The following is a 23144-nucleotide window of genomic DNA, read 5'->3' as shown; positions in this document are numbered from 1 at the left end:
TATTTAATAAATAATATAAGTCTAAATATAAAATATAAATATAAACAATACAATTTAAAAGTTTTAAATATTAAAATCTTTTAAAATATTAAAAATGAGTTAAAGTTTCATTTTATTAAGGTAAAATGGATATAAAGAATTGGTTAAATGATGTCTGGGTTCAAGAAATTAGGATAAATTATTTTATATGTACCTCTATTTTTCTGCTGGGTGCCTAGAGGCAGCTGGTTGGTGAGTGGGAAAAGCACTAGTCAGGAAGACCTGAGTTCAAATTTGCCCTTAGATCCATACTAGCTGTGTGATCCTGAGCAACTTAATCTCTTTCAGCCTGTTTTCTCATCTGTGAAATATGAATAATAATAGCATTCCTTTCCCAGGATTATTATGAGAATAAAATGATGTAATACTTATGAGGTGCTAAGCACCGTACCTGGCACATAGTAGGCACTTATTAAGTGCTTTTAAAAATCTAATATGTATTTTTCAGGCATTGAGGATTGACACTTGGACTTTTTATTTGTGTGAATGAAGTCTAATTGTCTACTATAGGCTTCCTGTATATCATAACTGTTATACCTTACTTCCCATTAGTATTCATCTTATCACCAAAATTATAAATTTTAGCAAAACTTATTTAAGTTGTCTCCAGGGAGAAGCTTCTATTGGAGCAATTAAGTTTTCCATTATGGGCAGCAAGGTAGCGTAATGGTTAGAGTGCTGGGACTGGAGTCAGAAAAACTAGTCTTGGGGAGTTCAAATCTGGCATCAGACATCTGCTAACTATAATCATGAGGAAGTTACTTAACCCTCTTGGTTTCAGTTTCTCATCTGTAAAATAAACTGGAGAAGAAAATGTCAAACCACTCTAATATCTTTGTCAAGAAAACCCCAAACACAATCACGAAAGGTCTGACACGACTGAAATGCCAAAACAACCAAAACAGAATTTCCCTTTGCCAAGGGAACCAAATTTCACTTTGCCAATCCCTTTATTTAGTATGCTTCAAACTATTATGTGGCTTATAGCTCTTTTCATTCTACTCTTTCTCCAAGAAAATCATTTTTAGACATGCAGCCTTTAAGGACCTCAGGCATCATTTATTGATTTGGCCTTTCGGGAAGTTTTGTCCCTTTGCACACCTGAGGAGCATAGACCTTTCAGCCCTTATTCCCCAACCTTCAGAAGCCCTGATTCTTCTCTGAGGATTTTCTTAGGGGAAAAGATATAGATCAAACCTCTCTAGTTTATTTGGTTAATTATGGGATCATAGACAAAGTGCCAAAAAGGATCTTAGAGGACTTCCAGGCCAGCACACTATTTTTTTAAATTAGAAATCTCGGGATAAGAAGAAACTTGTCCAAGGGCACAAAGGAATTGTCAGAGGTAGGTTTTGAATATGGGTCTTCTTACTCCAGTTCCAGTGTATTTTCCATTGTACAATGAACTTCAATTCAAGACTCCCTGGGGTTCTAGTCTACTAGGAAGATAACAGTTTCAGAGCAGGAGAAGGCATTCTGGTCAGAACAAAGGTCCAGGAGCAAGAGAACCTGACATCCACCAATGGCTCATGACAGACTTTGCTGATCAGGACAAATGGAGAGAACAGAAGTCAGAGAAAACTTAAAAGGAACAACAACATGGACAAAGAAGCAACAGGGTTTCTGCTTTAAAGGCTACATGAGGGCAGGGACCATGACTTATGCATCTTTGTATCTTTTCTGGTCTCTAGCAAAGTATTATACACACAGCATATGCTTAATGAATGTTTGAACTAAAATGAATGCAAGAGAGTCATTAGAAAAGAGAGAGACAGACACAGACACAGCAGAGAGAGAGAGAGAGAGAGAGAGAGAGAGAGAGAGAGAGAGAGAGAGAGAGAGAGAGAGAGAGAGAGAGAGAGAGAGAGAAATTGATTCCAGGTAAGTAGCCAAGTTCTGAGAAATCATTGAGAAAAGGAATATGCACTGAGCATCAAATCTGATCACCAGAACCCTTTCCTCTTTCTCTCTTACATGTCTGGTCAATTCAGTTCACTAAGCTTTAATTACCTGCTGTGGTAGATAGAGTATAGCACATAGAATCAGAAAGCTGAGTTCAGATCTCTGCCTTACACATGTGACTATGGCAAAGATAGTTAACTTCTCTCATTTTCATAATAGCACCTATCTCGGGGGGTTGTTTTGAGTATCAAATGAGATAAGATATATAAAACTCTGTGAACCTTTGCAGAGCATCATTAAGTAATGGCAATAATGAGGATTACTAAGCATTTACCAAGTGCTAGCTAGCTTTGACCTTCATTGCTTGCATTACTTGCATGACTTGCATTACTGAACTCTCTTTTCTATGACGCCTGTTTAGCAGAGCCCCACCAGGTAGGAACAAGCATTTGGTTACATTGGACTGTCAGAAGTGAGGTGTGTCAGTAGTAGATAAGAAGTGGTCCCTGTGAGCAAAGACCCACAGTTCGGTTCAGGCATCCAAAGAATCCTTAAGTTCATTTGAATTCCAAAAGAGCAGTTTCCTGATCTGTAAAATGAAGAAGTTGGACTATATGGCTCCCAAGGCCTCCTCCAGTTCTGAATATATAATGCTATAAACCAATAGCCAGACGATAACTTCTCAGCTTTGCAAGGCCAACCCTGATGACAGAAATTTAGCTCCTTATGTGAAAGCTTCCTCAGCTGATACAGATAAGCAAGTTGTCTATTAGTTAGTCTTCTACATTTGCCTGAGATAAGTGACTGGCCCAGAGCTGAGACCAGACTTGGACCCAGACAAACACATTCTCTACATACACTATGGATGAAACCATAATCTGATATTCCTCAGTATCCAGACCAGAATTGAAAAGTACAGCAAAGAAAATCAATTTGTTTATTCAAATCCAGTGGTATCAGACTCAGATAGAAGTGGGGACCTCTAAACTGTACAAAAACATCCCTGTAGGTAGCCTTTGACTTATGAAACCACATATTTACTATGGTCTCTTATGTTTTTATTTATTTTGTTAAATATTTCCTGCCTGAAGTAAGAATCCACTAGTCCTCATGATGGCTAAGATGTGCTCTAAATCATTCCAAACACACGCAACCTAGAAACATTATCTGGATTAATTTAAATGGTAATTTTTAATGGTAAAATGACCAGATTTCATGTACTTTAGTAAAGATAATCTAATCTCTAGGATTGGTCAGAGGTTCTTAAACTTTTTGTGTATCGTAGACCCATTTGGCAGTCTGGCAAATCCTAGGTACCCCTTGTCAGAATAATGTTTTCAAATAATAGAAGTTAATGATAATTTTATTTAGAGTTTATTCAAAATAAAGATTTAATTTTCACATCCAAATTTATGGATTTCTGAAATGTATCCATATATCTCTTTGGGATCTATGAACTTTGAATTAAAAATCCCCAGAAAACATATTACAGGAAGTTGTTTATGTGGTGTGGTATGATTTGAAGAGACGTGGGGAAACTTTCCAACCAAAACGTGTTCTTTAACAATACCTGAAATTCCACTCTTTTTTTTCCCTTGTTGCTATTACCCTTTATCTAGAATCTTATCTTTAAAAATGTTCCTGGAAGGAGTTGTACGTTAAGTGTTTAATTCTTTATTGTAGAGGAGTTCATCAGATACCTCCATCGTCGATCAGATGAGCTCACTGCATGCCTGGTAATGATAATAGAATAACAGATGGGAAAAGTGTATAAGAGGCAAGGTTGTCAAATTCCTTTTGTTTCACAGTTTTGCTGAGAGCCAGCCCCATCCTTTAACCAAAGTAGGCTACTGCTTCCCCTCCCCCTTTTGTAAAGTATCTTCATCAGGATATCAGGCATCATGTAAATAAACATAACCCAGAGCATATTTTTGATAAATGAATTTTGTAGTGATAGGGCAGCTAGGTACTGTACTTACTAGGTTAGTTCAGTATACTCTTTCAAATTTTCTTTGCATTTAATATGTGTGTGTGTGTGTGTGTGTGTGTGTGTGTGTGTGTTCTAATGATTTATCTATATCAGCCTACAATCAGTCAGATGTAAGCTGCTAGAGGACAGGGATTGTTTCATTTTTGTATTTCTGCCTCCGAGACTCAACTTGCTGAGTACAAATCTGGCCTCAGACATTTACTAGTTGTGTGAGCCTGGGCAAAATACTTAACCTTGTTTACCTCAGTTCCCCATCGGTAAAATGAGCTGGAAAAAGAAATGGCAAACTACTCTGGTATCTTAGCCAAAAACAAAAACAAAAAACAGAAACAAATGAAAAAACCACACACAAACCCAAATGTGATCATGAAAAGTTGGACACAACTGAAATAACTGAAAAATGGCAACAAAGTGATAGATACCTAAGGAATAGGAAAACTTTCCATTTAACCTGCAAATAAATCAATTTGGGGCATTAAATATTTATGTCCGTGTATATGTATGTATGTATATATATAAATATACATACATATATACACACACATATATATATAATATACACATACACACACACATACACACACACACACACATATATACATATATATATACATATATATACGTATATATATATATATGTATATATATATATATATATGTATATATATATATATATATATATATGTATATATATATATCAGACTTGAATTTGTTGCCATTAGGAAGTTATGCCAACTTATGCCATGGCCTTAGAGAAGCTGTCTTACCTCTATGGGCCTCAGTTCACTCACCTGCAAAATTGAAGAGTTGGTAAGATGATTTTCTTAATTTATAGAATTTTTTTATCCTATCTTGTGGAAGATTTTTTATTGAGAATGTGGGAGTGTTTATCCATTTATTCATTCAATGAGATATCTTTGCCCCAGTGAGAACTTTGCTTAACAGTACTTATCAGGAGGGTTTGAGAAAACATTTTTAGCTTAAGTACTCTCAATTATACTTTAAAAAAAATAGAATTATAAAATTCAATTTTACTCTAAGGCAGTGTACAAAAGTAACGGGGTTTTTTCATGTTTGTATCATTATATAAATTGGCATCTATAACTGGCATAACTATACCAGTTTTACTTTTGTTTGCTTGTTTGTTTTGAGGCTGATAGGGCCTTTGCATTCAACAGTAAAAGAATAAGTAAAGGAAGGACTATTTATCTGATTCTGGGTGAGAGCAGGTTTTTGTTGTCAAATTCATCTGTCAGTAGTGCAGCTTTTCAGCTTTAGTACTGGGAGGAATTCCTAGTTCCTGGAATATTTTCATAGAACATATTGTCTGTTCCCTTTTCAGGAATGTAGATGTAAATAGAGTTTGGGGATTAGGGCATTTATAGTATCACATTATGAGTCTTTATTAAATGTGTCAATGCTGCTTAGATGTGCTTGTTTAGTGTGTAGCACAGAAGCAACAGGAACTCAATGGGAGGGCAGCAGATATTAATTGATGATGGCAAGTGGTCTGTAGGGATCTGGTGTCTGATGACAATGTCAGTGCTACTTTCTAGACTTTGGTTTGGATGATAGTACATCCAATTACGAAGTAAAATTAGGATTTTGTCTTTGTTTTTGCAGATTATCTGATTTGACAATTAGTCTCTTTTTTAAACTTTTTGCAGAGCTTGAGCTATGAGATTCAAAATTCCTACTGGACCACTTCTCTTGGCACACCATCATTTCCATAAGGACACTGGAAATTTAAGCAAGACACAGCCAAATGATTTATCATTCATTCATCAAGCATTTATTAGATACCTGCTGTGCATCAGACATTACTACATTCCAGAGACATGAATTCGAAAATGAAATGATCCCTGTCCTTAAGCAGCTTACATCCAACTAATATAGATAAATCATTAGAGGATATATACAAATTAAATACAAAGTAATTTTGAAGGAGTGTACTAACAATACAAAGAATTGAGGAATCCTATATGAAACACTCACCCTTGAAAGGAACTAGGGATTCTTAATGTTAGAGGTGAGGAGAGGGAAATCATATGTCATTTTATGATTCGGAATTACTTTTAGGAGCCTTCACATTATAGCACATAAATGATCAGACCTTGTAGCTCTGTTATTCTTCCTTTAATCCTTCATCAAAAATTACATGCACATTTATTAAGGTTCTGCTGTTATGCCTATATTTTATTTGATTATAACAATCTCTTGATTTTATTTTTGACTGAAGTCACTAGAAATCTATTACTTCTATTTTCCCCCCAGCACTTTTTTGGTTTAAATAGTTGAGTTCAAACTCATTAACATAGACTTGAAAGCACTGTGAGTACTGTAATTGTTCAAATGCCCCTCACCTAATTAAATTTCTCTTAGTATTATTCCCAGTTTAAGAAAATAATGAAATCCCAAATCAACCATATTGAACAGCAGTATGTGGGGCCCATGGATGCACATTTTCCATAGCATAGTTACCAGAAGACAGTAGGACAACCAAACCATTGCTAAACAAAACTGGACATTTTTTGTCTTCAAAGTTGGGTACAACAGTCACTTTTCGAAGACAGTGTAGTAGACACATAGAGCTACTGTGTAAAGAGATAAATATATTCAAGTGATAGGAAAAGCAGAAAAATAGTAAACAATTATTGTTTGTGAAGGTAGAAGTGCAATGCGGTATAGGGCAAAGAGTAATATATGTATACTTAGAAGACCTTTAGCTCAGAGACACTTAAGATCAAAGAATAAGAACTGAAAGAGACCCTAGGGTCCATCTAGTGAAGTCCAGCCTCATCATCTGACAGGAAAGAGGTGAACAACTAGACCAAGCTCACACAGATATTAAGTGGCAGAGCCAGGAGTTAAAAGGTGTTCTGACTCCAAAGTCAACATTTGAGGTGGTGCAATGGATAGGACACAGTGGGCCTGGAGTCAGGAAGGACCTGAGTGATAATCCAGACTCAGACACTTACTAGCTGTGTGGCCATGGGCAAATTGCTTAACCTCTCTCTGCCTCAGTTTCTTTAGGTGTAAAATGAGAATAATAATGATAATAGCACTCACCTCCCAGAATTGTTGTGAGGATCAAAGGAGATATTTGTAAAACAATTAGCACAATACCTGGCAAATAATAGTGCCTTAATAAGTATTTGTTTCTTCCTTTCAGGCTACTTTAGTTTTGTGATCATAGTTTCTCATTTGTTTAAAATGATAAATAATACTTGTACTACCTATATCACAGTGTGGCTTTTTTTTGGGGGGGGGCGGGGAATGGCACATATGACCAGGACTTTGTAACTATAAAGTACTATATACATGTAAGTTAGTATTCTCAGATAATTAAGCAGGCTAACTGTTGTATTTTAAGAGTTTTATTGATTCTTCTTGAGAACAAGTGAGGCAGATTGACAGATTATATGTACCATACTGTATTTTCAGTTAGCTAAGTGGTGCAGTGGATGGAGGGTCTGCCCTAGAGTAAGGAAGACTCATCTTCTAAAGTTCAAATCTGGCTTTAGACACTTATTTACTAGCCATGGGATCCTGGGTAAGTTACTTAACCCTGTTTGCTTCAGTTTGCTCAATTGTAAAATGAGTTGGAGAAGGACATGGCAAACCATGCCAGTATCTCTGCCAAGAAAACCCCAAATAGAGTTATGAAGAGTTGGACACAACTGAAAATGACTAAACAACAACAATAATGTATTTCATTGTCCTTTTATTTTATTTTTTTTGATTTATGATAAGTATGGTATGCTATGATGTGTAATATTTGAGCAGCACGCTAGGGAGTTAGCATAGTGCCAGAGGAAGTGTACCACATTTGGAGACTGAGATCTGGTGTTTAATGCCAGCTTTACTCTTTACCCCCAGTGTGCCCTTGGGCAAGTTACTTATGCTTATTGATCCTAAGATCCTCATCTGTAAAGTAAATGGGTTGGACTATGTGACCTCTAAGGTCTTTTTCCCAGCTCTTCATCTATTATTCTACCATTATGATATAACAGAAGATGGTTTTTACCTTAATGATTTGAAAAAGCTTATTGTTGTTCTATTACAAATGGATCTCATTGATATTAAATGAAAAACAATATAATATATGCATATACAAATGTGTAATAATAGCAGTAACTTTAATAATTGCTGAGTAAGTATTTAGGATGAGAATCTAAGTGGTTTATGAGAGTGGAATTTTGTGGAAGTCCTTTGAAAGTTAGTGCTCTATTTGGGACTTGGGATTCTTGCTGATACAGTGCCTCTTTGTGTGCCTAGATTCCCATTCACACTCTTTCAGGTTAAGCTCAGTAGGAATATAATAGTTGAATAGCTAGGGCTGAACTACCATTGTTCATTACTATTATGATGTGTTGCATAAAGGAACTTTGGGAAGAAGGGGTAGTGATGCCAAAAATCAGTATAAGTATTTTTTTGTTTGCTTGTTTGTTTGTTTTTCCCCTCTTCTTGGTATATGGAAACCTGAGCAGCTAACTAAACAACTGATAGGGGTAGAAAATCATTATTTAAGAAGCCTTTAACTTATAATTGGTGCTCTAAGAGTTCATCTAATTTCAGAGTTCCAGGCCTGGAGTTAGGAAGACTCAACTTTCTGAGTTCAAATCCAGTCTCATGAACTTACTAGCTATGTGCCCTGTGCAAGTCATTTAATCCTGTTTACCTCAGTTTCCTCATCTATAAAATGAGTTGGAGAAGGAAATGGCAAACCACTCCAGTATCCTTGCCAAGAAAACTCCAAAATGGGATCATGAAGAGTCAGACGTGAATAAAATGGCTGAACAACTAATTTAATAATAAGAAATAAACATTGAATTATTTGTTAAGCATGTATTAACTACCGATTATGTGTCAGACAGTGTTCTGGCTCCTAGAAATACAAGAAATAAAACAGACTCCATTTTTAGGAGTTGTTATTATATGGAGGCATGATACCCTTGGGGTGTAAGGTATTTATGAGATTGCATGGAATTGCGAGAAAAGAACTGGCTTTGGAGTCAGAGGCTTGGGGTTCAAATTCTAGTTCTAGGTGACCTTAGGCAAGTCCCTCAGCCACACTGGGTTTGTTTCCTCACCTGTGAAATGAGAGGTTAGATCAAATGCCCTTAAGATCTCTTATATCTACAGAGCTATGATCCTAAATCACTCTGCCCTTTGAACTTGAAAACTATCCATATAAATGTATCCAATATTTACTGGGGTGTATTTGTTAAATTTTGTAATTACAAGTGACTCATAGTTTCTTGGTTTTGTTGATCATTCATACAGATGCTTTACTTCCATGTAATTCTTCTTTTAGTTTTTGATCACAAATGCTTATCAGCATAGACATCTAAGCATGGGAAGAAAGAAGAAAAGGAGGCATTATTCAAACTATTCCAATTACCTTTGTTAGTAGTTCAAATAAGAAGCTTGGCTGAAATAGAGGTCCTAATTCTGGGGAGAAAATTAAAGTTGGTTATTATCTGTGGACTCAGTTTTTGCCATTTTCCTCCCCAATTTGATGACTGAAGTTTGTTTCAAATGTGAAACCCTATAACCATAAGGGGTCAGATGAAGGTGGTTATAAGAAACTGAGCTTGTCAGATTTAGAACTAGCGGCTATATTCCACATTATCTAGTCCAGCCTCCTCATTTAATAATTCAGGAAATTAGGAGCTACAGAAATTAATTGTCCAATGTCACACGAGGAAATCAGTTTCTGCTCATAAGATAGTGAGAATTATTATAAATAAAGCAAATAGGTGGTATGAGGGCACCTAGGTGGCTCAGGGATAGAATGTTATACTTGGAATTAGGAAGACTCAACTCCTGAGTTCAAATCTGCCTAAAAGACCTCTACTAGCTGTGTGACCCTGGGTGAGTCACTTAACCCTGTTTGCCTCAGATTCCTCATTTCTAAAATGAGCTGGACAAGGAAATGGCAGATTGCTCTAGTATCTTTGCCAAGAAAACCCTAAATGGGGCCACAAAGTGTTGGATGTGACTAAAAACAACTGAACAACACAAAAAAACTCATAGAATTGTAAGATTTAAGAGCCAACAAGGACCTTAAAGATCACCTAGCCCAGTGCCATTATTCTAAAAATGAGGAAACTGAGCTCATACAGACTAAATTAGGCTAATGGCACATAGTGTATTAGTGAAAGAGCTAGGACCAGAGGAAATACTTTTTTTCAACTCTATCCTCTTTCAAGTACTTAGCACAGTACCTGGCACATCATAGGCTCTTAATAAATACTTCTTGGCTTGACTCTTTCCACCCTGTTTAGTGAGAGTAAGATAATCTAGCCTTCAAATGGATGTAGTTTTCCTTGTCAGTGGATGATATGGAGTGTTTGAGAGAATATATGACAACATCATTTACCCAGCTGCTTACACACGTGACAGCTTGTGAATGCTGTTGGATATCTACCCAAACCCTCCTGAAATCATCTGAGTTATTGGGACTACTTCTCTGCCACCTCACTCACCAATTGAATGGCAAATGCTACTTCCACAAAATGTGTTGGTTAAAAACAAACTCAGGAGATTCCACTCTAGTCTGGCTTAGGTTGTTTGCCTGTTATGTTGATATAGTGTCTTTGTCACTGAAACAAACTGAGCTGCCTCTTGTCTCTTCTGATTCTAGGTTTGTGTGCTGGAGAGGCAAATATTTGATTTCCTTGGATACCAGTGGGCACCTATCCTGGCAAATTTTATTCATATTATCATCGTCATTCTGGGTTTATTTGGAACTATTCAATATAGACCTCGCTACATAACAGGAGTGAGTACTCTTACTTATTTTTTTTCCCTTATGAAAAGTGGATAGTGCAATCAATCTTATAGTCTTTAGAAATTGTATGTGCCTTACCTAAGATGCTGCATATCTGGTTTTTTTTTAGAATTTAGCTCACACCTGCAGTTATTGGAAAAATGTCAAGCTTAAGCACCTGACAGTGAATGTAATCAGATATCATTTTCATGTTCTGTACTTTCAGTAAATAACATGTTGTAGTTACATCCGGAACCATGTTCCTGAATCAGTAAATTATAAAGTCAAGCTCTGATTTAATGTGTCATTAAGAGATTATTTTCTTTCACATTTTGAAACAGTAAATCCATTTTACACATTGAAAGAAAGGCAGGTTAAAATAATTTATGACAAGTGTGTTGTATTGATGTTGAGATATTGATGATACATTAATAGCTAATATTTAATGTTGGCATGAAAGTCAGGAAATTCAGGGCTATTGTTGCAGTCTTCTTGATTCTATTTCTTTGCACAAAGGTAATATTTTGCTTTCCTCCTGAAGTTGTACTTACTTAACATAAAAGTAAAATCTGACTGAGTTACAGTTGCTATGGGAACCATAACTTAGATTTTTTTTGCTCTCGTGTGTGCCTCAGATCTCAGCTATAACATTTCATTAATGTAGATTTTTATATTCTATCTATTTTTAACAAAGGAAAAGACATAGGCACTTTTCAAGTTTTACCATGGTGACTTGAAAAGCCAGTTTGAATGTCTGGTCAAATATGTATATAGAGCCAAATTAGGCTGAGTTTCTTTCCTGGTGCAGTGCAGGAGAGTTTGGGTCATCTTAGTTAGAGGTATTTAGTACAAGGACAATATTGGGACAGCTCAAAGGCTAGCAATTCTTCTTAACTATTTCCTTCTCCAGTTCATTTTACAGATGAGGAAACTGAGACAAACAGGGTTAAGTGACTTGCCCAGTGTCACACAGCTAGCAAATGTCTAATTTGAACACAGGCCTTCCTGAGTCCAGGTCAGGTGCTCTATCCACTGGGCCACATGGCTGCCTCCCTTAAAGGGGATCACATTAAAAATCTTTAATGCCCTTTTCTTTAAGATGGCATTGGAAAGTTCTCTACATATCTTCCGCTATTAAGCTGTAGCTACTCCTTGATGTAAGATAGAATCTGGGACAGAGATCCAGTATAATGATTTATTTAAAGGGGGGAAGATGAATTCTATGTGTGGTGTGACATTTTTCAAATAACAAGACATAATAGTATAGCACAAATTCCAGCATTGACTATGGAAATGGTGAGACATCAGCTCTGCCACATACTATTTTGCAAGGTCTCGAGAGAGCACTTCATAGCACCACAGCCTTCATGTAATCTAACCTTTACTTGAAAAAAAAAAAAAGAATTCCCACTATAATATATCTAGTCACTGAGCCTTCGCTTAAGGACCTGCCATATGGGGAAGCCTAATAGCTAATAAAGCAGCACATGTTTGTATAGTTCTAATTATTAAGGAGTTTTTCCTCAGATTAACCCCAAAATTACCTTTTTGCAATGTTCACCCCTGGATTCTAACTCTACTCTCTGGGGCAAACCAGACGTATAATTCTACTTTCATGACAGCTTTTAAATATGCTTTAAAAATTACTATTAAAATTTATTTTCAGTTCTAAATTATCTCCCTCCTTCTTCCCCTCATCCTACCCATTGAGAAGGCAAGATTTTCAACTACTTTAAAGACAATTATCATGATTACTTCAATATTTTCTTCTCCAGTTCTCCAGAATCACAGTTCCTTCAACTGCTCTTCAAGTGATATGGACACTAGTCCTTCAAAACTCCATTTGTCCACCTTTCCATACTCTCTGGCTTATTTCTACTCTCTTCTGTTTATTAGTGTCCTTTCCAAAATATATGGTGTGCAGAACTGAATACGAGTGCTTTTAACACTGCAAGGAATGAATGGAGGAAAAAAGTATGAATTAAACACCACCTGTGTTCCAAATACTGTTCAAGGTGCTGGGGATACTAAGACAAAAGGGAGAAAGGTCCTTTTCTCAAAGAACTAACATTTATATAATATAATAAAGAGCAGTGGTGAATGTGGAAGCAGATTTTTGTTTGGGGATTCACAGTCCTGGTATGTGCAGGCACAGGTACATTGTCATGACCTTTCTAGAAACAATGAAAGTATTACTGTAGCTGAGGTCTCACCTCACTTTTCTTGTCAGTAAAATGAGCCTGTTAATTTGTTCCATTTCGAACTCTAGCTCAGTGATCCTTTGTATGCAGATCTGTCATGATGTGTTGACAATATACTTAAATTGGAGAATAGAAGAAATTCAGAAAGTCGGGCTGTTTAGGGTAATCAAGCAGAATAAGTCACATATCCAATAAATTCTGATTTATTCAGAGGAAAGAATAAGAAAAGGTATATTAAACTAACAAGACCTAAAGGTTGGGGCTTAAAACTAAAGCACCAAAATAATTCAATGGTACCAACGACAAAGAATCTAAAATCTGGGTGTTCTCCTGGGTCCAGAAGGGTGCTACAGGAGTGAATTTGAATTGTTTTAGGAAGATTCTGGAGATCACCTGGCAGGAAAAGTTATAGGACACAGATCCTTTCTCGAGTTAAACTGCCAAACATTCAAACTCTACTGCAGAGAGCACAACTCCAATGGGCTGGCCGTGTCATTTGAATGCCAATCGTTATGCTTGCCTAACAGACTATTTTATGGAGAACTCAATCAAGGAAGGCACTTACATGGTGGTTAGAAGAAGCGATACAGGAACATTCTCACTTTGGAATTGATTGCATGACATGGGAGATGCTGGGAAAAGACTGCCGAGCATGGTGTACTGCATCAAAGAAGGAGCTGTGTGCTGTAAGCAAAGCAAAATTGAAGTAGCTCAAAAGAAATGTGAGATGTGCAAATTTAGAGGATCCACTCCAAATGTTCACAGGCTCTATTTTTGCCTGACCTGTGTTAGAACATTTTGAGCTCATATTGGTCTGATCAGACACAGTCAGACACACTATAACTTGACTCTAACCTAGTGGTGTCATTTTGGTCCTCTTCCAGGACACAACCAGAATGAAACATTGGAAGATAATTATTATTTGTGTTGCTGAATACAGGAAACCACCAAGCCAGTGGAAAAGCTAGAGCCCTTTGGCATTTACTGAATTAACAATGGGATTTAGTACCTTTTGTTCTAAAAGCAGAGGAGAGTTGCCTTTAAGGAAAAATTAGTCTAATCAATCAGATCCTGACAATGGTGATGATCTACCTTCTCTCTAATTCAAGTTCTGTAAGACCTGACAAGAAGTCATTTCTGCAAATGTATTTGGGAACATAATTCCACTAGACAGAGAGATATATAGACTAATGATATGAGTTGTTTTTGTTTTGTTTTGTTTTGTTTTCTGTAGGGTGATTTATTTAATGATTTCCTTTTTGGTAAAGAGTTATAAGAACCTCAGCCCCTTTCTAAAGGAGAACAGGCAAGAATTATTCCATGACCTGGGGCTAGGGCTTTCTGTTCATGCCTGCTGAAGCTTCTGGGTGAAGACTAGTAAAAGTCCATGGCCTGAAACATCTGGCTGGGGACGGATGAGAAATGTAGCATCATACGTGGTGAGCTCAGAGATCAGTTAGCAGAGATATGAAGTGACAAATAGAATAGTCAGAAGCAGGAGACAGGGTCTGAATCAGAAACATTAATCAGTATCAGAGTCTCAACAGAATTCTAGTAGCTGGTGAAGAGCTCTGAAACAAGGTCAAACAGAAGTTCTGGATTATCAGAAGAATAGGACATTCATTAAAAGCTGAAAGGGACCTTAGACATCACCTAATCCAGCCATTTAATTTTTCAGATGAGGAAACTAGAATTAAGCTACCTGCCCAAAGTCACACAGGCATTAAATGGCACAGCTAGGACTGGAACTCATATGCTCTGAGTTCAAATCCAGTGCTCTTAAAATGAACAAAGGTTGGCACAATTTGCCACTGCTCTTCATGCATGTGTATTTTTTTTGTACTAAGGTGTATGATGCTGGCTCTGCCTTCCTGCTTACCTCGAACAAGCTCTGCTCTTAAGCTAGGCAAATCCCTACCGCCATTGATGCAGATGTCTATATAAATGAAGTGGGATTCTTTAATGCAGAGTATGAACAAAAGAGATATATGTCCATCCTATGAAATTTTCAGCCAGGTAACTACAGATAAAACTTAACAGTGGTTTAGGATATGAATTTCATTTTTTCTCATTAGTCCTCCTTTTCACAGATGACAAAAAAATTAGCGGTAGTCACTGGGAACCCAAACTCATTAGTAGCCTCAGATGAAACTCTGACACTACAAATGAACATTTTATCCTGAGGGGAGAAAAAGAAGAGAAGAGGTCTCAATTTAGCACAAAGAAATCTGTAACCTGACTAAGCAGAAGCACTCTCGTATTGTATAATTGTGGGCAACATTTATTAACTCACCAATGATGATGAATACATTACAAGCCCAAAGGCCATGCCTTTACTCTCTGAATGGAATTGTCTTTGGCATCTCAGTGTGAACAAAGACTGTGGTGCATAAAATATGTCTGGGCACATGAGCATTAGGTGGTGAGAAGGAATTGTCTGTGAGCACTATTCCTTTAGTGGTACAGTTAGATGGGTAGTCCTGAGGTCACTAGCTGCTACAGTTATGGCGGTTTCCTACTATTTTATGGCACCATTCAGAAACATACTGTATTTTATCTCAGCAGGTATTTTAAAATAGGTGGATCCATTTGGACTTTTTAAGAGAATCTAACCAATGTATCTACCAATCAGCAAAACTATCATATATGTTGTGAGGTGGGAATTTCATCATGCCATTTCCACTTGTGGGAGATTTTTGTTCTAAAACAATCTGTTTTTCTTATAATAATAATAATGCCCCCCCATCTTTTTTAATGGGAAATGGGCTAAAGTATTCTAGGTAGAACCCCCGTCTGCCTTTATGTCTCATCAGTTCTAAGGAGCTAGTTCAATTTGTAGCATCTCATCACAGATATGGCTTTGCCACACCCATGTCTTCAGCTTTTCTCACAGTTTTGTGTATCATGATCAATCAATAGGCATTTATTTAGTATCTTATGAGCCAAGCTTCTGCTCAAAGACCTCCAATAAGAGGAATTCATTACCTCCTAAGGAATCCCACTCCATTTTGTATAGCTCTAAGTGTTTTTCCCCCCTTTTCATAGAACTGGACTCTGCCTATCTAATACCTCTTCTATTTTTCCATTTGAAAGTCCTTTATCTACTTGATAGGGGCAACTAGGTAGCACACTGGATAGAGTGCTGGGTCTGGGGTCAGGAAGACCTGAGTTCAAATCCAGTCTCAGATACTTACTAGTTGTGTGACCCTGGGCAAGTCACTTAACCTGTTCCCTCAGTTTCCTCATCTGTAAAATGAGCTGGGGAATGAAATGGCAAACTAAATCTCTGCCAAGAAAACCCAAAATGGGGTCACAAAGAGTTGGTCATGACTGACGTGACGGAACAACAACAAATGTGTCAAACACTGCAATAGGTTCTAGGGCTGTGAAAATTAATTAAGTCAAACATTTATCAAAAGTTTACTCTGTGCTAGATGCCAGTGATACAAAGAATAATGGGAATCAGCCCCTGCCCTTAGGGAGCTTATAGTTTAATGAGGAAGAAAATGTGATGAAGATAATAACCTATATTTATGCAACCTTTTTTTTTCCCCCCAAGACACTTAAAATAGCTACTTAAACTGAAGAAAGTAGCTGGAAAAGACAGGACCCTATCTGCTATTTTAATTATTTTCCATTAAGATTTTAAAATGATTTTTTTTCCTAAAATCTCTTTAGCTGTGATGAGAAAGCTGGCATTGACCCTAGGAAGCCCTGGGTTCAAATTGCACCTTTGATACTTTTCTCACCATGTGATCCTGGGCAACTCATTTAAACTCTGCTTGAGGCTAGAAGGGTTAACACTTCTTAGAGGAACCATATTAAAATGAAATAAAGAATTTTTTTTCTTTTTAGTAAACAAAAATACAATAGAACTTACGTAATGTTAACATGTAGTTTTCCAAGTCAGCATGCAGCTTTCAGGGATCCTTATTATGATTTGGAGGCCTCATTTCTATTTGGATTTTACACTACTACTTCAGACAAACTTTTGCAGGCTAGAAGTTGCCAAGAGGATGTCAACATGTATTGATAAAGGACCTTATCGCATGTAGGAGCTTCCTATAGCAGTGTAGTCACAAGTATAATTCTATAAAGCTGATTCAATGCGATGGTGCTGTGGTTAGAACAAGGACCTAGATTCTTGAATTATTTTCCCTGTGTTCTGAGATTTGAAAATCAGCAATACTATTTCATCAAATGCCCAGTGTAGCTTTCCAGAATAATAATGAGACAAACTGAGCTCTTCATCCTAAAGATAATTATTTTTGCCACTGTCTGGGAAGTTCAAAAATGAACATTTCCAGTCACTTCTGGTTGCTTTAGTATTAACTTCTATTTATTGATCTAGGACATTGTGAAAAATAAGATGTTCCTTTCTTGAAAATGACCCTAGTTCCTAACAGTACCATCCAGCAATTGTCAACATTATTATTCAGTTACAACATGGTGCCTTGAAAAAAGGGAACCCTTAATTTTGAAAAATGATAGCTTATGACAACAAACAAGTGTCTCATGATCCTGGAATGTGAAAGCTGTGGTTGAACAGCTGGGGGGAGGGTGGAGTAAGACAAGTTCACAACAAGATAGCTGTGATTTCATTTCTACTGTTTTTCATCTTCCCTTAGCTCAGAAATCGTGCACTTCTTTCTGCAAGGAGTCACATAACTACTCTAATCTCATGCATAGGATATAGCTCCAATCTCTTAAAGACTAGGCCTATGGCATCTCCCTCGGCGTACCAGGGTACCTGAAATATTTGTGCATTTTCTCTCTTCTTTACTGCCACTAGCTAGAAGTCCCACTGGCCCTGTTCCCCCTCCCATTGTTAGGGAACTAGTAACTAGCACCCTAGTTCTATTTAAATACTTAATATCAGTTAACTTTTACAAAGACATATTTACTTTGAAGATATATAAAGAACAAAGTACAAATATTCTTTTCAATATGACAAGGCCATGCTCTTTCCTACTTCACCTCAGTTTCTGGGGGAGTAAGTTCAAAACTCATCTCAGTTTCTACATAGCATTAGTCCTAGCAAGTTCATGTCCAAATGTGGCATCGTGTGGGATGAGTCCTCATTTCATTTTTCACTGGCATAGGTCTAGAAGTTAGCTTCTGAAGATGGGAGCTTGATCTTTTCTCCTTGGGGTGTCAATGCCTTGCTAGTTACAAAACCTGTCAGGTATTCTGACTTCTGCATTTCTGTGTCTTACTCTCTCATCTTTTGAAACTCCCTTCACCAGGCTCTGTGAGAGGAAGATTCACTGAACTCCCCTTGAGGGAAAACCCCCCCAAAAGATATGGCTGTAGCTACCTCAAGTCTTTTTTTCTTGTAATTACTTTTTTTTTAATTTTAAAGTAAATATGAAATGAGAAAAGAAAAAAAAATACTTGCCAGGTACACAGCAGACCAAAAGAGAGGATTCAATATAAAACAATGAATTTCCATTACAAGATAACCTATGTAATAAATATTATACATTATTTTCAAAGCTGCCCTGCTTTTCTTTACTTCCTTGTTGGTTTTCTTTTGTTCTCTGATGCATACATTTTACTTTATTTTTCTCCTCCTTTCCCCATCCCCCTAAAGAAGGTTACAATGAAACATGGATATATCTGCATATATCTCTAACATACACATACACTCTCATACTCATATGTAAGACCATACTATGCTTATTTCCTTCTATCATCTGTTTCTCTGAAGGTGGATAGCATCTTCCTTCAAAGGCCAAGTCTTTCCTTGTTGGGGTTTCTTTTTTCTCCTAAATCAACCAGTTCATTCTTTCCTACACCGCAGCAATAGTCAACCAAATCACATTCTATCTGAGAGATTGTCTGTGAAAGTTTTCCCCCCATTTTCTGTATTCCTTCTATTCTTTGATAGATAGGTATTGTTTATGTAAGAAAATTTTAATTTAAAATAATTGAAATGATTATTTTTACATTTCAACAATGTTCTCGCCTTATAATATAGTTTAAGGTCTGATACTGCTGAATCTGCTTCCTTTATATTTTTCCCCCTGCTTCCTTTGAAGTTCCTGACCTTTTATTCTTCCAAATTGACTTTTTCATTATTTTTTCTCAGTAAGATAATTTTTAGTAATTTAATTGGGATGACATTGAATAGATGGATTAGTTAGTAAAATTGTCATTTTTAAAATTATATTGACTTTACCTTCCCATGAACAATAAATATTACTTCAATTATTTAGATCTGAGTTTATTTGTGTTTTATGTTTATGTTCATATAGTTCTTGTGTCTGTGTTGTCAGCCATATGCTCAGGTATTTTATACTGCCTAGGTATTTTAAATGGTCCAAAACAATTTTGAATAATATTTCTGGCATTTAGTATAATTTCTCCATTTTTCACTTTTGATTAAATCTATTTTAACTTTAACTTTGTCTGAGATGAAGTTAAAGGTCTGAGATCACTATCTCTGTTTTGTTGTGTTTTGTTTCTTACAAATGAAATTCTACTTCTGCCCTTTATTTTATCTTTTCACAAATCTGTCATTTTTATGTTTCCTAAAAGCGACATGTTGTTGAATTCAATTTTTAATTTGCTATCCATTTCCATTTTATCAGTAAATTTGTCTCATTCACATTTTAAGCTACAATTACCTGTTGTATATTTTCCTCCTTCCCCTCACTATCCTTCTCACACTATTTACCCTATCCCCCCTCACTCTTCTGTTCTACTTCTTCCTACTACCTTGCCCTCCTTTTCCTTAACCTACTCACCCCTTTAAGAGTCCCTCCCTCATCCTATTCCCCCATTCTATCCCATTGCCCTCTTATTTATTTCTGAATTTAGAAGATTTTTATGCCCTTCTAGATATATACGCTGTTGCTTTTTAACCCATTCCCAATGAGAGTAAGATTCCAGCACTACCCGCCCTGTGCCCCACTTTCTTTTTCTGTATTTGTATAATTACTGCTTTTTATCTCTCCCTACACAGTTTTATTTTTTGTTTTTTTTAGAATCACCCCATTATACTCAGCTCAGCCTGTGCTTGCTTCAAGTGTCAGGTTTTAATGGAAGCTAGGGCAGCTAGGTGGCATAGTGGATGGAGCACAGGGCTTGGAATCAGGAAGACTCATCTTCATGAGCTCAAATCTGGCCTTGGACACTTACTAGCTGTGTGTCCCTGGGCAAGTCACTTAGCCCTGTTTGCCTCAGTTTCCTTATCTGTAAAATGATCTGGAGAAGGAAATGGCAAATCACTCCAATATCTTTACCAAGACAATCCCAAAGAAAGATAATGGCTCCCGCTGTGTTTGGCCAATAAAAGGCTCCCAACCATGTTAGTATATTGGGAACAACTGCACAGTGTCCACAAGTGCTCCATAGACATTTAAGGCAATTAAACAACATCACAGTTCTGCAGGAATTAGGCTTCCTGAATTTCCCATGAGAATAGGTTGTATCAGCCAAGCAGACTAATGGAATCTATGCATGCAGGAGATAACATTAACAAGGTCTGGGGGCCTCAGTTTCTATATGGAACCCAAGAACATGGATGCGCTCTTTCAATTAAGATCTTATTATTTGAATAAGAGATATTTATAATAAAACCTTATATTTTCATAAAATGCTGCATTTCTATATAATAACTATTTAATCCAGTGGGCCCACTGATTTTAACTAAACCCTATAAAGTTCAAGAATGTATCCATTTGTTTAAGATAAGTTTTTTTTTAATGTTAATTGTTTATGGAGCTCTGGTCAGATTTAAAATAAAAACCAGATTTTCCATTTCATAGGGAAGATAGAAATAATGCTGGGTTACTCCTGCTGGGTTATGTCTCCTTACTTCTTCCCTCTTCCTTGGTGCAGACCAAAGATTATTTATTTTTTCGAATCACAAGGCATAAAGGATCTTTTCCAGGAGGTTCAATTTCTGATTACCTTAATGTATATATTCTTGATTTCTTAGAGAACCCTAGTATTTTCTTGATGTTTTATTTCTGCTTGGCTTATTTTAATGACCCAAGACCATATTTCCAAGGATACATACTTGTTTATTCTCATAGAGTCTGCTGACAATTTTTTTCTAGATTTTCTTTAATTGGTGGATATTTATAAATCTATATTTTCATCCTTTGATCAGTTGTATGCATTACCGAACTTTGTTAAGAGAAAAAAATAAGTACTATGAATTAAAAGGAATAAAGGGGAGCTACCAATAGCCTTAACATTTCAATTGCCCCATTTCTTTGTTCAACCTCAGGCTCAGGACAGGAAATCACTAGAGATTTGAGGATAAGTGACCGAGTGGAGACTATGTTGAAGAATAAAACTTTTAATGATTTACAACAGCTGTGAAAATAGTCACTGCCTTATTAGCCTAGGCCCTAAAATGACCTAGAGTAGTCTGTGGGGAATGAATCTAAAAGCTTAAAATAATGGAACATTATATACTACAGTAAACTATACCACACTTGAGTTTTACCTGACTTTTCCTTATATTACTGTTGTGTGATACTACATGGTACTATGTCTTTCTGGGAAATCTTGGAATACTCCTTTACCAAATGGTATTATACTATATATGCTTATTTTTCTTTTCTCTATCTCATCAGAATATAAGTCCCAGTGGTCCCTACCTTTATTCTTTTAAGATGGGGAATGATAATTGAGAGGAAAATGATAAATTGGATGGACCAAATAAGTGTTTTCTATGCCTAATGATTTTTGGAAAATCTATTTTTTAAGAATTCATGGTAATTGTGGCATTAAATATAAATCATATTAATGTTACTTTGATATAATAAACTTGTCTAATATGCCTCTTTGAAGACAATATGGATAATGAAGCATGTTTATTGTAACACATCTATAAGATCATGGCATAGTGGAGAGAGCACTAAATTTATGGTTAGAAAGTCTAACTTTTGTAATTTTAGGCAAATCAATCTAAAATATGTTGGGGGGGGGTTGCCTCTAAAATAAACATTTTGAACTAAGGTCTTTTAAAGTTTCCTTATATCTCTAAAATCTTTTGAAATGAGAGCTTCATAAAAACTGAAATTAATTTACATATTCTATTTATTGCAATGTGTCCTTAGTTTTCTGGAATATTGTAGTAAAAGGGAAAATGATTGCTCAGAAAATTATAAAAATAACAACAATAACAGTATTTATATAGTGCTTTAAAGTTTGCAAAGCATTTTACAAATGCTATTTCATTTTATTCTAATAGCAACTCAGAGTTGTTGTTTAGTCATTTTTAAGTCATGTCCAACTTTTTATGACCCCATTTGGGATTTTCTTGGCAAAGAGGCTAAAGTGGTTTTTCATTTCCTTTACCAACTCATTTTACACATGAGGAACTGAGGCACACAGGGACCAATGACTTGCCTAGGGTCACACAGCTAGTAAGTGTCTAAGGCCACATTTTTAACTCAGGACCACCTTAGGAGAGAGGTACTATTATCTTCCCCATTTTACATATGAGGAAACTGAAGTTCGAAGAAGTTAAAGTAACATGTCTAGGGTGAAATAGTTAGTATCTGAGGCTGCATTTGAACACAAGCTTTCCTGACTCCAAACCCAGGCCTTTATCCAGTCTGCCATCTAACTGACTCGAGGCTCCATAAAACGTGTATCTAATTAAGAGTTTTGAATAGATAGTGATCCCAGTGGTCTCTCTTTTCATTGTTTTTCCTCTAAGCAGAGTGTTGTTGTCGTGTGTGTGTGTGTGTGTGTGTGTGTGTGTGTGTGTGTGTGTGTGTGTAGATGGGGGAGGGTGCTGTAGGGTAGCTTTAATAGATTGCCTGAGAATTTAGATTACATGACTCTAAAATATTCTCCAACTCTAAATTCTATTTATTTGCATTTAACACGTTTTTATGAAGTTCCTACTGTAGACAGATTTGTGCTAAACTTGAGGGAAGGAGAGTCTAGCTAAGATTCACTCCCTGTTCTTATGTAGCTTGCATTCTGATAATATAAAACATACATGTGTCATTTTGTACGTACTCTGTATCTGCATTGAACACCTGTAATGTTGTGCAGAAAACAGGAAGCCAGTGAAGGGTCTATGTATTTGAATGGTTAGTATGGTAGAATTGTTAAAGATAGCTTAGAGGGGAGAGAAAGTGGAAGCAGGATGCCCTCTTAATATGCTAGTTCAATAGTTCAAACAAATGTTAATAAGGACCTATAATTAGATGATACCAATGGGAAATAGAGAGGAGGAATACAAGTAGAATCACAGAAGTAAAAT

The 23144-nt window shown here is 36.4% G+C and overlaps 1 protein-coding gene across 1 annotated transcript in view; it reads left to right on the top strand.

The window, feature by feature from the left end:
* NKAIN2 (sodium/potassium transporting ATPase interacting 2) overlaps window positions 1-23144 on the top strand; it is a 1318805-nt gene that overhangs the window by 623786 nt on the left and 671875 nt on the right. The window contains exon 2 of the mRNA XM_078155167.1: window positions 10581-10718. Within this exon, the coding sequence (XP_078011293.1) occupies window positions 10581-10718 (138 nt within the window). The remainder of the gene's footprint in view (window positions 1-10580; window positions 10719-23144) is intronic.

Source organism: Phascolarctos cinereus, unplaced genomic scaffold (assembly GCF_003287225.1).
Source record: "Phascolarctos cinereus isolate Bilbo 61053 unplaced genomic scaffold, phaCin_HiC Scaffold_5;HRSCAF=322, whole genome shotgun sequence".
In the NCBI taxonomy this organism is placed as follows: domain Eukaryota; kingdom Metazoa; phylum Chordata; class Mammalia; order Diprotodontia; family Phascolarctidae; genus Phascolarctos; species Phascolarctos cinereus.
Note: the sequence above shows the minus strand (reverse complement) of the source record. Positions and strands in the feature narration are given on the sequence as shown.